General features: G+C 45.5%; 1 protein-coding gene across 6 annotated transcripts in view; it reads left to right on the top strand.

Moving 5' to 3' along the window:
- Positions 1-5,542: 5,542 nt before the first annotated feature.
- The window catches only part of LOC111246024 (uncharacterized), a 31,359-nt gene continuing 23,308 nt past the window's right edge, over positions 5,543-13,593 (top strand). Inside the window, exon 1 of one of the 6 annotated variants that reach the window (XM_022795197.2) lies at positions 5,543-5,700. In XM_022795197.2, the coding sequence (XP_022650932.1) occupies positions 5,638-5,700 (63 nt within the window). In that variant the 5' untranslated portion in view covers positions 5,543-5,637. The other 5 variants (XM_086980986.1, XM_086980981.1, XM_086980985.1 and 2 more) reach the window with 5 other exon arrangements.

The raw sequence follows: 13,593 nt of genomic DNA on the forward strand, positions 1-13,593 counted from the left end.
GAGCAGAGTGTCAAGGGGTATAACACCTTCGACGTCTAAGTCCGTAACATAAACTTTACTCAGTGCCAGAAGAGGAAGAAGCTGCGTTGACATAGAATCATAACAATGATGCCCATGATTTGTAGCTGCAGCCTGCTCCTTAACTGGTGCTTTCCGAACGTGCGGTGTAAGCGGGGTTCTGATTGCACCCATGGAGTCAACCGTTATATTAGAGAAAATTATATAACCATATTAAAAAATATGATAAGCAAAATTTCGATTGACTTCGACTGTATTACTATTTTTCTTTGACCAGCAAATAAATCGCGTCCCGTTGTTGAGTACCCAGAAATGATATAGAACGTTGCTGGAGCAACTATCTGATTTTAAAGCGTAATTAATATACGCGCGTACTAAGTACGCTTACTATGTAGAAATTGTTTTAAATACGAAACAAAAAAAAGAAAGCATATTTTTTTAGCATTTAGAGATTGCAGAAAGGGGTCATGTTTATACGAATCCCGCGCACTACTGAGTATGAGAATAGAAAATATCTTCCCCCTTTGAGGTCTTTATAACGATTTCAGTTGCAAGCCTTGTCCGATTTTGTGGACTTTTGAAAAGTCCACAAAATAACGTGGCATAAGAAACAAAACATGGAACAGAAAGTCGAGCAATTAAGAGAATAGCCTTATAGGTCTGATAAAACCACTGCAGAATAAGCGACTTCACTATTTAGCTATAGCATAAAAGAGGTTACACCTTGTTACAAGTTTACAACCTAGAGCCAGTGTGGGAACGTCAGAAGCTAATAGTTTATTTATTTAAAATAGTTAAAGTTGTCCTCCAGTAGTAAAAATCACGCCTCTTCTGTTCCCCATATGGAATAACCGACATACTACGAAAAAACAATTTCTTTTTACAATTTTTTTTTAGATTTCAGACAGGCTTAGTTTTAAAGTATGATCCCTTAACCACGACTGGACCATATTTAATTTTACAGTGACATAATTCAAATTACGTTTTAAGGCAATTTTGGATTATTTTTATTTTTGCATCCATATCAAACCAAAATTCGGTTTAATTTATCGTTACCAATTGATTGTTGTTATTATTATTACTGCTAGTATTGGTATTATCAATAGCTTGGCATTAGTCGGTACATTTGATTCTCGAGTACAGTCTATTAATCTGCAATAATTTATTTTCTGCGATTCAGTTTATTATGAATATATTGCATTGCCAGAACACAAATATGTTTAGCAGCAGGAAGTTACTCAGGAAATAAGTGCGTATGTAAATAAACCTCTCGTTTCCACGAGTTTGTCGAAAAAGCATTTCTCACTAAAAAATATGCATCTTAATAATATAATCCTCGCCAGTACCAAAAGAATATATATATTCTTTTGGTACTGACATATATATATATATATATATATGAAAATGACGTATTTTTTTGTAAAAATCTACACAGATTCGCAAGTTATGTTATCGATCCTCCACGCATCTGCTGGGACGTTTCACTGACATACGCATGACATCAGCGGGCTCTCGAGAGAACATATATAAGGCTATGGCGCGCCAGTGCGTTAATCACCGTACTCCGAGCGTTACCTATGAAACTTCGTTTCACAGTAGATCACAGTGTGAATCATAGGAATTTTACATGCTAAGCAAAACTGTAGCAAGTTGTATAAGGAAACTTTTGTCACTTCGACCTGAAGATATTGAAAAATGATAGTTTTGCGCAACTTGAACCGGATGTTTCATAGCTGTAAGCCGTTGCAGGTTTTTGGCTTCTAATGACTTGAGATATTGGACTGGGTTGGCAGCCAACTTTAGCAAACGCTAGAGGAAACGTTAGCCGAACATATAGCTCATACATATAGAGGAATCGAGGGTGCTTCCGATGCAACGCGAGTTCAAATTCTATCTGAGCTGTTTGGCAGAGTTAAACACAACCCAGGCGAGTGCTGCGACACTGAAGCCCTATCAATGATAACCGTCGACCACTAGCCTACTGAAATTAAATCAGACTGAAGGAAGGTCCCCTATAAAAATGCAGGAACTAGAAATCGCAAGCTGATTGAATAAATAGCTCTTGAAAATAAAAGAAGAATTGCTCAAAAACGAACCCAGTACTTCGACTAGTAGCCAGAAGGATATTAGATCCCGAGTTGCTAAAACACTCCGAAACCCAAACAATTAATAGAAGGCGAACGAAAAAAAATCAATCTAACGAACAGTTTACATCTTAGGAAGATCTAAAAATCAAATAAGAAAATAAAATCGATGTCAAGAAGGGTTTCAAACAAAAAAAAAGATACTGCGAATCTGAAAAGAATAAAAAAAATTTGCCGAAAAAGAAATTCTCATCGAAGTCAAAATTACTGAGACGTGTCAACCAGAGTAACAAAACAAGGTAATCGTGTGTTTCTAATCGAAATGAGTTAGAATTATGGTTGACAACGTTGACGGCAATCAAAAGGAACCAAGGGGTTTTCTGCTTCCGAAATCTATTTGTGGGCACCACGCCGCATCGAGTTTGGGTACTTTACCGAATACCACTTCGGAGGATACTCATGGGTTCAACCCAAAGATGCTCAGGTCTATAGTGGAAGCTACAAGTTCAAGCTCATTTTATGCAGGAAAGAGGCACGTTTTCCACAGAATGAAGATGAACACGGCGAGATTGGTTAGTTTATCTTGTATTGGGGAGAGCGATGGCTGCTTACCTTACCTGAAACTGTCGCTGTTTAAAAACTGACAGCAAGAAATGCCTCAGGGTCACGAACCGTTATCCTCTGTGCTTCTGGCATCTCGAAAGATAAGAATCAGGGAGGTGGACTCGTGCCCATAAAAACCATCTGCAGAAATTAAATGAAGGCTTCCAACTTATGGCTTATAATTTTTAAAAAGTTATGAAATGTTGGTTTGACTAGCCAGATACTATACGTATACAGTACACATACAGTCAGTGACTTTTTGTTAAATATTATACGCGATCATATGGCACATCTACATTATGTTCTCGTATCTCGTCTTTCATTATCTTATTATATCAAAGCAATTCAAACCAAAGCTGTACAATAGAGTTTTTCAACAATTTATATTTGACTTTACCACCACCGGTTAGCTTAACTATAAGAGAGCGGAATAATGGCAATTTATGATTTTATGACACTTTATTTAATTTTTTCACTTTTGTGCCCTTTTATTTCATCAGTCCAAGTTTCGCTTTCCCCAATATGCGTCTATGTTGGTAAGTATATGAATATAAACTGTAGACACTCAAGTATAAACTTGCCCTCGAGGCTGTGCATGGATCATACTTATCGCACCGCCATAACGTAATACACAGTTTACTTCCCTTCTTATCGTATTGTATACAGAAGGGTCAATGCATTGCATGAAATTCCGGGCCCACACCAAAATATGGCAGTACGAAATATTAGAAACAGAAAAAAGGCGCAGGTTAGTAAAGCAAATTGGCAAAGCGGACCTTTTTGTACGAAAATAGCTTTCGGAAAACGATGCCTAATACGAGAAGCTCGAAATTAGTATTTCTCGTGATTTCTAGTATTTCTAGTGATTTCACACAGTATTTCTCAGGCAATCTTAAAAAAAAGCGATCAAGTGGCATTGTTGTAAAATAATTACAAAACTTTATCATTACAAATATGGAAAAATTTTAAAGTTAACTATGTAAACTTTGAGAAGCATGAATTTTTTTATGGCCATCATACTTATGATAGTACTCACGAGATGATAGTAGTCAACTTAGCAGATATAACTTTATTAGCCATACGCTCGGGACTTTACCTCCTGTATGTTGAGAACTGTTGAAATAATCTTTTTCCGTTATCTATTGCTGCGAGAATATACTGTTTAATAAAACTGGTTTTTTCATTGTCCTACGCAAAGTAATTTATGTAAGTCTTAACAATACAAACGTTTTTCTTGACAATTCCACAGCAAGTGGTACTGTTCATTGACAGTAATGGCACTTTTTAAATATCGTACGTGAAGTTGGATGATGTCCACAGACCTAGGTCATCTGGCCTTTAAGTGTTGATTTACTCCGTCACTAACTTCACAGTAAATAGTGTTTTTCTTCACAGATTTCTGTTTCTCTAAATAAGCTCTTTCTGTTTTATCGATAGTATTCTGAACGGTCTTTCACAGCGATTTCGGATCGGTCGTTCGCGAATGTCTAGATCAGTTCCCGCTACAGAAGCTTAAGCGTGCACTTACCTATTTCTCCATTATTCCGGAACTTTGTAGCTAAAAATCGTACGCTCTCTATTAACATCCATAAGCGTAATTTAATTTCGACTGGAAGCCAGTAACTAAAAACAAGGAATGATTACCACATAGCATATATTCTTTGAAAAACAAGCTGCAATTAAGAATGTATGAAAGGTAGTTGTAAACGTTCTTAAATATCTTTAAAAAATTCTAAAATTGCTATAGCAACAGAGAGTTCCATTTAAGCGTTAAATACTAGAAAGCACAAAAACTATCGATATAACACATTTCTTTCTCGTCTGCAGCATCTAAATACTTGTTCATTTTGTGTTCAAATTTTGTTAATCCCTTCTTAAATTATGTTCTTCCTAATTTCCTGTGTTGGCTTTGCTGTAAACATGAACCATATACCGTTGCGTATTCCTGCGGTATTGGTGAGCTATATTTAGCCCATTGATGCAGTTCTCTGTGTTTGTTTGTTATAAGTGCCTCCGAGGTTATGGCCTCCGTGGTCAACGAAAGGGTCAACGATAATCTCAAAGAAAATAAATTTCATTGGTTTAAAGCTCTGCACTTGAACGCGAACTATAGTAAATTGTAAGTTTATATTTACTTTGAAAGGATTTTATCTATTAACTGCGAGGCATGACTTCCGAATATACCACCCGTACTCGTACCTGAGTAACTATTGTCATTATTATTACAATTCTTATCCACGCTATTCGATAGTCTGCAGAACTCCAAGCACGTTTTCTATATACTAGCTTCCCACTTATGATTATGACTCATTTGGCAACTGTAAACTAAATTTGATCTTAATCCTACCCCGCTTCCAGACCCAGTCAACGAGTTTGGCGTACACTTTGCCTGCTATCCCCATATTCCAGCCTCAACCAGCACCTGGCCTTCAAGGCATATTTTCCTCTGCCCCTCAGTTCTCTCGTAATCATCTCTCTGTTTTGCCAGCTTCTCTGCCAATCATTCTTCGGGGCCTGAGGCGCGCACCCTCTGGTCGTTTGCAGCACGACCTGCCACAACTAGCCTCAACCTGAACCCCACCGCACATCGACCTGCAGCCCTCAACAGCGTCGGGCCCCATTGTGGCTGCAAGCGGGAGTGCGGAGTAAGATTGACAGTGGAGGAGGAGAGTCTAATCAGCTCGACCATCAGCGTCGACGACAGCTTGAACAGCCTCCACAGCGCTCGGCTGGCCACTGTGCTAATTTAAACCCGGCCTTATTTCGCGCCACTCGTGTCCACCGTGGCGCTGCAGTCATGATCAGCTGAGCAGGTGGCGCTGCTGTCGCCTTCTGTTGTGTTGCCCGTGATGAGTTCTCAGCTAGTGGTGGCTCAGTCTGCATCGGACGGAGGCTGCACCGTTTGTGTGACTCGCTTTTTATGCTTTTATAAATGCAGTGCTCCCCTCATGACATCAAGGAACAGCTAGTGAGGGCTCTCGACCAGGATTACAATGTAAGCGCTTTCTAAGACAATCTCAGAAAGCCCGAAATATCTCGGTTTTGGTTAGGCTAGGCCTAGCGTACTGGCAGGGGCGGCTGCCGGGCAGTTGTCGTAGTAACGCAGCACTCGCTGCTACTACGGCATAATGGCCGTGTGGCCAGGCTCGTGGTGACACCAATGGCAATGCAGGATAAAATTCATCGTGCGATTCTACGCGGATAACATCGTTCTACTGACAAAATTCACAGTTTGCCAGGTGGCCACGGGCCTGCTGCACGTCCACGGTATGCCGCCCGTGCGAAAAACATGGACAGTTGCGAAGTTCGGCCCCGTCGGGAACTTGCGAGTGACTGATGTACAGTGGTGGTCCCCGTGTTTCGCCGAGCACCACTGTCTCTCCTCGGCTCGACACCGCAGCCTGCGCCGCTGCTCGGCGCACACGGCCGCTATGCGACTGCTGTGCTGGGATCGGCGGTGGCTGCCCGAGCGGCGAGGCGCCGACTTGTGTCTGGCGACTTGGCATCACAACCCGCCGCCTCGCATCGCCGCCGCCGCCGTCGTCGTCGTCATCGTCGTCGTCGTCGTCGTCGTCGTCGTCGTCGTCGTCGTCGTTTCGCTGTGCCGTGGCTCGTGGCGGCTGTGAGTGGGTTCTGTGTGTGTGTGTGCGTCTGTGTGTATGTGTGTGTGTGTGTGCGTGTGTGTGTGTGTGTGTGCGCGCGCGCGCGAGGGAATGGCTGTGAAGCCATGTGCGAGATTGTGCTGCACGAATCATTGCCGGTGCTATAACTGCTGTCGATGATGATGACGGCGATGATGGTGACTGCGTCGCTACTGCAGAGTGCTTGCTTCGGTGGCTCATTGTCTGGCTGTCGGTGGATGTTAGCCATGGCTGATAGTGTGGCGCGGTGCCGTACCGTGCGGCGTTGTGAAGCGTCGTCCGCCGATCATCGTGCGGGCCCTGCTGCGCCGTGGCACCGGCGTTGTGATGGCTACGGGCAAACTATGGCTGTTCGTTGCGGAAATGGTGGCCGGTTCGGTAGGAGTACTGGTGATATAATTGTGGTCTAGTGGAAGTAAATGGCCGTGGCAGCAGCAACATTCGTATACGTAGTATCCTCGTTAGTTATGGTGGACGTATGAGGAATATAAATTGTTTAAGGTTGCAGTGGTGCTAGCAATAAAATCATATAAACTATAGCAATAGATGGAGAAAAAGATGCCTAGAGGCATTTTGTTCTCGCGGCTTATTTGACGACGGAGAGGCTATGGTCACCCGAGGCTTTAGACATTGTCTGAGCTAGCCAGCACTATATGGTGATTTCACACTATCTAGAAAATTTGATAATACGAATGGTGCAAATGGCAGTATTCGTTTGTACCTATCTTTCGAATTGCCGTATGCAACAGAAAAGTTCTATGCATCGAAAAGAAGAAAAAACCAAGTTATCTAGGTCTGTCGTTGCAACCAGATAAATCAACGGTGACGGACCTAAGACACTGCGGGAGAAGAACGCCATAACGTACATTATGGTGGCTATTGTATGAAGTGGCAAAGAGGACCATATGCGTCCCTACGCGTACATGATAAAGCAAATTGTCTAAAGGAGTAACAAATCATCCTTTCATACCACTTAAGTCGGTTGGCCGTTCATTAGAATAACTGAAAATTAGCCATTCGTAAGGTGGTTTTGAGGGGCAGACGTGCTTCACCGATGAGCTAGAACGGTGATGTGCTTTGACTTTTTCAAAGTCTCATGAAAGCTAACCGGCTAAAAGGTACCAAACAGCCTTCCGCGGTCCTAATACGACCAATGGAATCGAATTTATTTTCGCTGCGTGCATATAGAGCCCGATGCCATATTCTCTCATGTTCGACTCGATAACAGATTATAGCTACACGCCCATCTGTTGAAAGTAGACTGAGTATTGCTGACACTGCGGCCACGACCCATTACATTTATTACCTATCACCGAAGTTACTGTAACTGCTGCCGTCGCCTTCTTTAAATCGCAGATAATTTCTGAATCAGAGATTGTGCTACCTTTTATATAAACGTATATATATATATATATATATATATATATATATATATATATATATAATTAAAAATAGAGAAAAATTAGTACTAGTGGTGTTATGGTTTTGCGTCGTGTTAACTATAATTGAATCGGGCGTAACCCTTAGCATGTGCCGACATTGGGGTGCTAGCTGAAATTATATGGAAATTTCTTGCATACCTGTTTGCAACACATTTTGACTTTTCGGCCATTGAGAGCTGCCTGTTTCCTGGCTGATGTCACTGTTGTTGCGTTGTTCGTTCATTGCTAGCGGCTATAAAATAAACGTAGCCGACCTATACCAGACCATGCTGTTGTGGATTTTTCTTCTGTGAAGTAATCGATATGAACTACATATTCTGTATATGTATGACCTCTCTGCGTGCGTAGGAGTTTATGGGCACACAAATCTGTACCTCTATATATATATGTATAGGGGTACTTATATATGTATTACTTACGAACAGTGTGTGAATTAATGGATTCTAATTATGATTAGCCTTGCCGGAAAACACCTGCAATGAGCGTGTCCAGCCAGTGCTTGTTTGAGCGTGTAGCTTGGGTTGTTGTTGATGACGATGATGGCGGCGACGGCCATTGCGCACGTGAAGTCTTGACGCCTGACCCATATTAGCCTATGGCCGTGTAGCGACACGGCAATGGCGGCGGCCGCTCTAGCAACGGCAGTAGCGATAGCGGGGTCGTCAACTTTAGCCGAGACGTCCCTCGAAGTTTTCCTGTCGCCCCATACGTGGTTGAGTGTTTCGTGTGCGGTTACATTGTCCACCGCTACGACGATCCCCGTCCAACAGGGCAAGTTCAGTTTTGTTGTTGCTGGGTGGCTTATTTTTGGATCGTGTGATTGAGATTCTGCGATCCAGTGTGTACGGGGCGTGTAGCCACCGGAAGCAAGCTAAACCGGAAAGGAAGAAGCATACGAAAAATATAACAAAAAAGAAAAATGTTCGTTTACAACTGAATAAATTCTCCTCAAATTTTTGACACCCATAACTTCTCTGGTATTCTCTGTTGCGTCAGTTCTCCTTAATTGTAAAGCACGCGTCAACGGTGAGTACCATCGCCAATCTCTACCCATTTACCCCTGGGCAAAACGCTACAGAGCAACAAATCTGTAGAAAGAAGAAGTGCTGCTGCTACGACATCCTCAATCTAATCTTTAATCTTTGTTATCCCGTCGTAAGCATATACTATATTTATCATTTTTTACCAGCTTGCCGATGCTAGCTATGCTACTGCTACTGCGACTTTATTGTGTGGTACGTTAGTGTTGGGGAGTTTGTTTCGCTACGGTGTTGATCGCAGCGTTGTAGAAACGCTGTTGCGGTGTTACTGTTAATACCACTATGCCATAAACTACTGATTGTTTCTGCTCTCGGCGTCGATCGATACTCCGCTGCAATATGCTGCTACTTCGTTGTTCTTCTTACGGGGTGAACGGATCGGGGCAAGCACCGGGGCAGGCAAGCCGAGCTGGCCGTTGCAAGTCGCCTGCGCTGGCGCTACCGCCTCATCGATAAGCAGAGCTGTTTTGCTGTTTTAGGCAGTGTTTCGTCGATCGACGACGAGAACAGCTGGCATCGGTATTGACTACGACGGCGACGTGGACGTCGGATGTTGGTTTGACTCGCGCTGTTTTAGCCACGGTGGCGTGGTCTGTGCTGCTTGTGGCACGATTGTGCGTCGGTCTACTATTGCCGACCAAGCGAGCCAGTTGATGTCCTGTGGACTTACTCGTGTCATGTTGCCATGAGAACAGCGTTAGCTTATTGACTGTGTATATGTTGCGCGGTTTGCGTTCAACGCCAGCGACAGCGGCACCAGTCAGTTGCTAGCCGCGACGACACACCGTTGATAGCATTAGTACCCCTTCATGCTGCTAAAAAAAACTACTAACAGTAATAATAGCAGCAGCAGCGCTCGTGGTGGTCAATCGTGGTACTGTTGGTAAAAGTATAGCAAATATAAGCCGTGTCGCTGTAACCCTCGGCTGGCGTACCAGCGAAGACAACAGCTTTGCTCAGCGTTGTCGTGTTTGCGCCGTCTGCTGCCGCCGCTGGCGGCGGTATGTTTGGTCCTGACTAGGGGTGGATGGCCGGGCTGCCGCCTAATAGCTGCTGCTGCCACTGCCGAAAGCGAGCTGCCAGTAGCTGCTCGGTTCTTCAACTACGCTGCTGCTTTGCCGGGACCCGCCCGGCCAACGAACGGCGAGTGGCGGACAATGAAGCTGGCTCCCGCCGCCTTTCGCCGCCTCGTGCCGCCAGCTCAGCCGAGTGGCGTCTCGGTTGTGTTCGTCTGACTCTGCTCGAAGCTTCTGACGGCGCATGTGTTGGCGCTGCGAGTCGGCCAGAGGCTCCGGGCTGCTGCTGCTACGAGCGCTGTCGGTTGAGTTAGTCGGTTATAGCTGCAACGATAGTGGCAGCTTCGCCTGGCGGCCCATAGTCTGCTATCCTGCCGCTGATCTTTACACAGCAACAGAGGCTCGAGCAGCACTAGTCGTGTGTGTGAGTCTCGGCATGCAGGAGCGCCGAGGCCGCTCTCGGCAACCCAGTCGAGCGCCGGCCAACGACGATCCATCGGTAAATGCACGCGAAGTGCTGAATCTGCTAGTCGATCGTCAAGAAACACAAGTTTTGCTCGTTGACTGCCAGGAGCAAGAGTAGGAGGAAAGCCTGCAGCCATGTAGTACGGCCAACTGGCCAGCTAGCCAGTCCAAGGAAGGCAAAACATAGCGCGACGGAAGCAGCCCAGGTGAAGCGTTGTGGCTAGACAGCGAAACTTAGTCCGCTGGGGCGCAGAGTGCTGGGCTGAGCTGGTACACCGCGTGTGGAAGGGCGAGCGAGCATCATTGCCACGGGTGTGCGCCCTCCTGCGAGGCCCGCTTGGGCCTAATGGAGTGGCGAGTTGTCCCCCAGTGGCCCGCTACGTGGTCCTTTCCCCCGCTGACTGGTGAGGGCGTTGCCATGACGACGACAATTCGTTGTCCCACCGCTGCTGGACTCTGCTCCTTTGACGCAGAGCTGCGCCGCCTTCCGCTAAACGACCCTGTAGTTGAGACAGCGACCGAGCCAGCGGAGTCGATAATAAGTGACGGCCAAGCAGCAAAAGGCGAACGACTCCTCGATTCGCAGCAGAGCTAGAAAGGCCCATCTGGCAGCAACCAGCAAGCCAAATAACGCTACGAGCAACGAAAGGCAGTAGCAGCGATAGCAGAAGACGAACAGCCATAGAGCAGCATATCCAGTCGTGGGTCGATAAAGACAGCAGTTAATGGGAGCTAGCAACAACCATTGCTATCATCAGGGCCCAGTTTAGTATGCACTACCATTACAGCCAACTTAGCTAGCTAGCTTGACAGCAGCAGGAGATAGGCGACGACGATGACGCTGCTAGTAGTATTAGTTGCTGCTCTATGCCGAACCAGCAGCAGCAGCAGCATCGACAGCGTGAGCTGGCGGTACTGTTGTTTCGTATTGACTCGACAGCAACGAAAATACACAGCAGACAAGAAACGAATTACGAACTACATAGTCTACACACAGTTGGTATTACGCGGAGTTCGAATGGTCGGCAGCGAGCTAGGTGGCTTGACCTGAGTTAGTTAGGCCTGCTATAGCGTTGGCGGTCGCGGCAGTAGTAGCCGTGACTATGCTTTGTCGATTGCACAGGCGACATCTTTCAAAACAGGATTCTATGGTATAGCTTACTCGTATGGGCTGCGGCGTTAGCAGCGAGGTTCAGACAGCTTGTGTTTGTGCCTCGCTTCAGCTGGTGCTGTCGATATTAGCTTGCCTGCCTGGCTGGCTGCCTGCCTGCCTGGTTCCCTTCTTCCTGTTGACTGTGGATTGCAGCCCAGGCTTCTCGGCGTTTATGCTTTTGTTCGCTGCCTATGGAGTAAACTGTGTAGCGAACTGGCTAGTTGACCGACGCGGCCGGACGAACAAACTGTACAAAAATGTCGCATATTAACATGGTTAAATGGTGATACCAATGCATTCGAAATAGGTAAATAGATAGCTAGATTGTGCATAGGTAGATGGATATTATTTTCAGGCAAATACAGTGAGCGGTACCACTATATGGGATAATGCGAACCTTGATTAAGTCGATAGAAATACCAATGGAGGCAGCTATAGACAAAAGAGGTTACCGTCCCACTTGACCACAGCCAAGGAGGGAAGTGTTAGCGTGTTCTACTAAATTTTTTTAAAGAGAACTACCGATATTGTCAATTACATTGCTAGTATGGCCACCAGATTCCCAGACCGATTTACAACGCCTCCTTGCTATGAGCAGTGACATCGTTTATCCATCTGTATATTAATTGTATTGTTATTATGATGATGCATAATTTTTCCGTCATGCTTCTGGTAATCGCTTTCATCATCATCGTCGCCAGGTAGCCGTGACAACATCTGGCAACACCCACTGGCGCTTTCATATCTGCGTATTTGGTTGCCGATGAGCGAAGGCAACGATGCAGGCAATGGCTGATGGCGACAGCAAAACGACCAGGCCAACATCCATGGCAAGGCATAACAGTCTACAGCAGCAGCACGCACAGGAAAAGATAAATAGCGTTGTGTTTGAAGCAACAACTAATGTATGGGACGCAGACGCAGCAGCGTAGCTTTCCGGCCCAACTCTGATTCTAGTCAGTCGTCGAAACAGCCAGCATGCATGAGGCAAGCTGAGAAAGAGCGACGCGTCGATTGCGACAGAAACAGTTATGCCAGTGCCTCTGTCAGCCTCCAGCTAAATTACTGCTGGTTACATGGCCTATTGTCGGACACACCACAGCCAGCTAGCAAGCAAACGCTGTCGATATAGACGCGTTTTTCTCTGTGCCAACAGCGGCTGAAAACGGGCGACACCGGCCGACGAACCGACGGGCGACACCGGCCGACGATCTGTCGCTTACCGGAGTAGTAGTAGTAGTAGTAGTTTGTCGTTGTTGTTGTTACAGCAGTTACAGGGACTTTGAGGACTTTGACGCGCGCGCTCCCAGCTAAAACCGACCCACGTTTGTAGCAGTTCGTGCTTATGCCATCATTGGTATTCCCCGTACAGCTGTCCAGTTATTAGCAGTGACTACGTATCGCAAATGTTCCTGCTGCTGTGCGCGAAGGGGACCATCGAAGGCTATAGGTGGTGGCTTACGTTTGGGCTTCTACATAGCATAGGATACGATATAAAAAAGCTTTGTACGAAGCTGACAAACTTAGCTTTTTGACGATCTCCGGCCACAGTGAGTGCGCAAACCGGCGAATTGGAGAAAACAACACCGGCAACAGCAGTAGTAATGCATAATTTGTGCAAGTGAATGTCGGTGGTTGTATTTGATGAAAAAGATCTGTGTGCGCGGATCGATCTCCTCATTCAACTGGTTACCACGAACACACCTCTGCTCTGTTAGTAGCGGTGGTTCCAGTAGCCGATTATATACATGGATGTACGTCTTTTTCCTCCCTGGTGCACTAGCAGGTAATGCTATTGTGGTGCAGTTGTTGTAACGGTTTTCCGATTAATTGGAGCCGTTTCAGTAACTGCGAACCTTCATCCGGTGCCAACGAAGAATGTGGCATTCGGCTATATCAGTGTTTGCTTTCATTAGACCCCTATCAATCATCGGTCGCGGACATTTAATTGCGTACTTATAACTGCTGCCTGCTACTGGCAAGGCAGTCAGTTGCGGATTGACAGACCGCGTGTCTGCTTGTACTATGTCTTCCAGTCGATCAGCGATAGACAGAAGGGACTGACCGTCTGGAACAGGCTGAACCGCAGCTATCGTCGTGTCTATAGTAGTAGATTTAATAGCGGTAGCGA

This window comes from Varroa destructor, unplaced genomic scaffold (genome assembly GCF_002443255.2).
Source record: "Varroa destructor unplaced genomic scaffold, Vdes_3.0 BEIS01000002.1, whole genome shotgun sequence".
In the NCBI taxonomy this organism is placed as follows: domain Eukaryota; kingdom Metazoa; phylum Arthropoda; class Arachnida; order Mesostigmata; family Varroidae; genus Varroa; species Varroa destructor.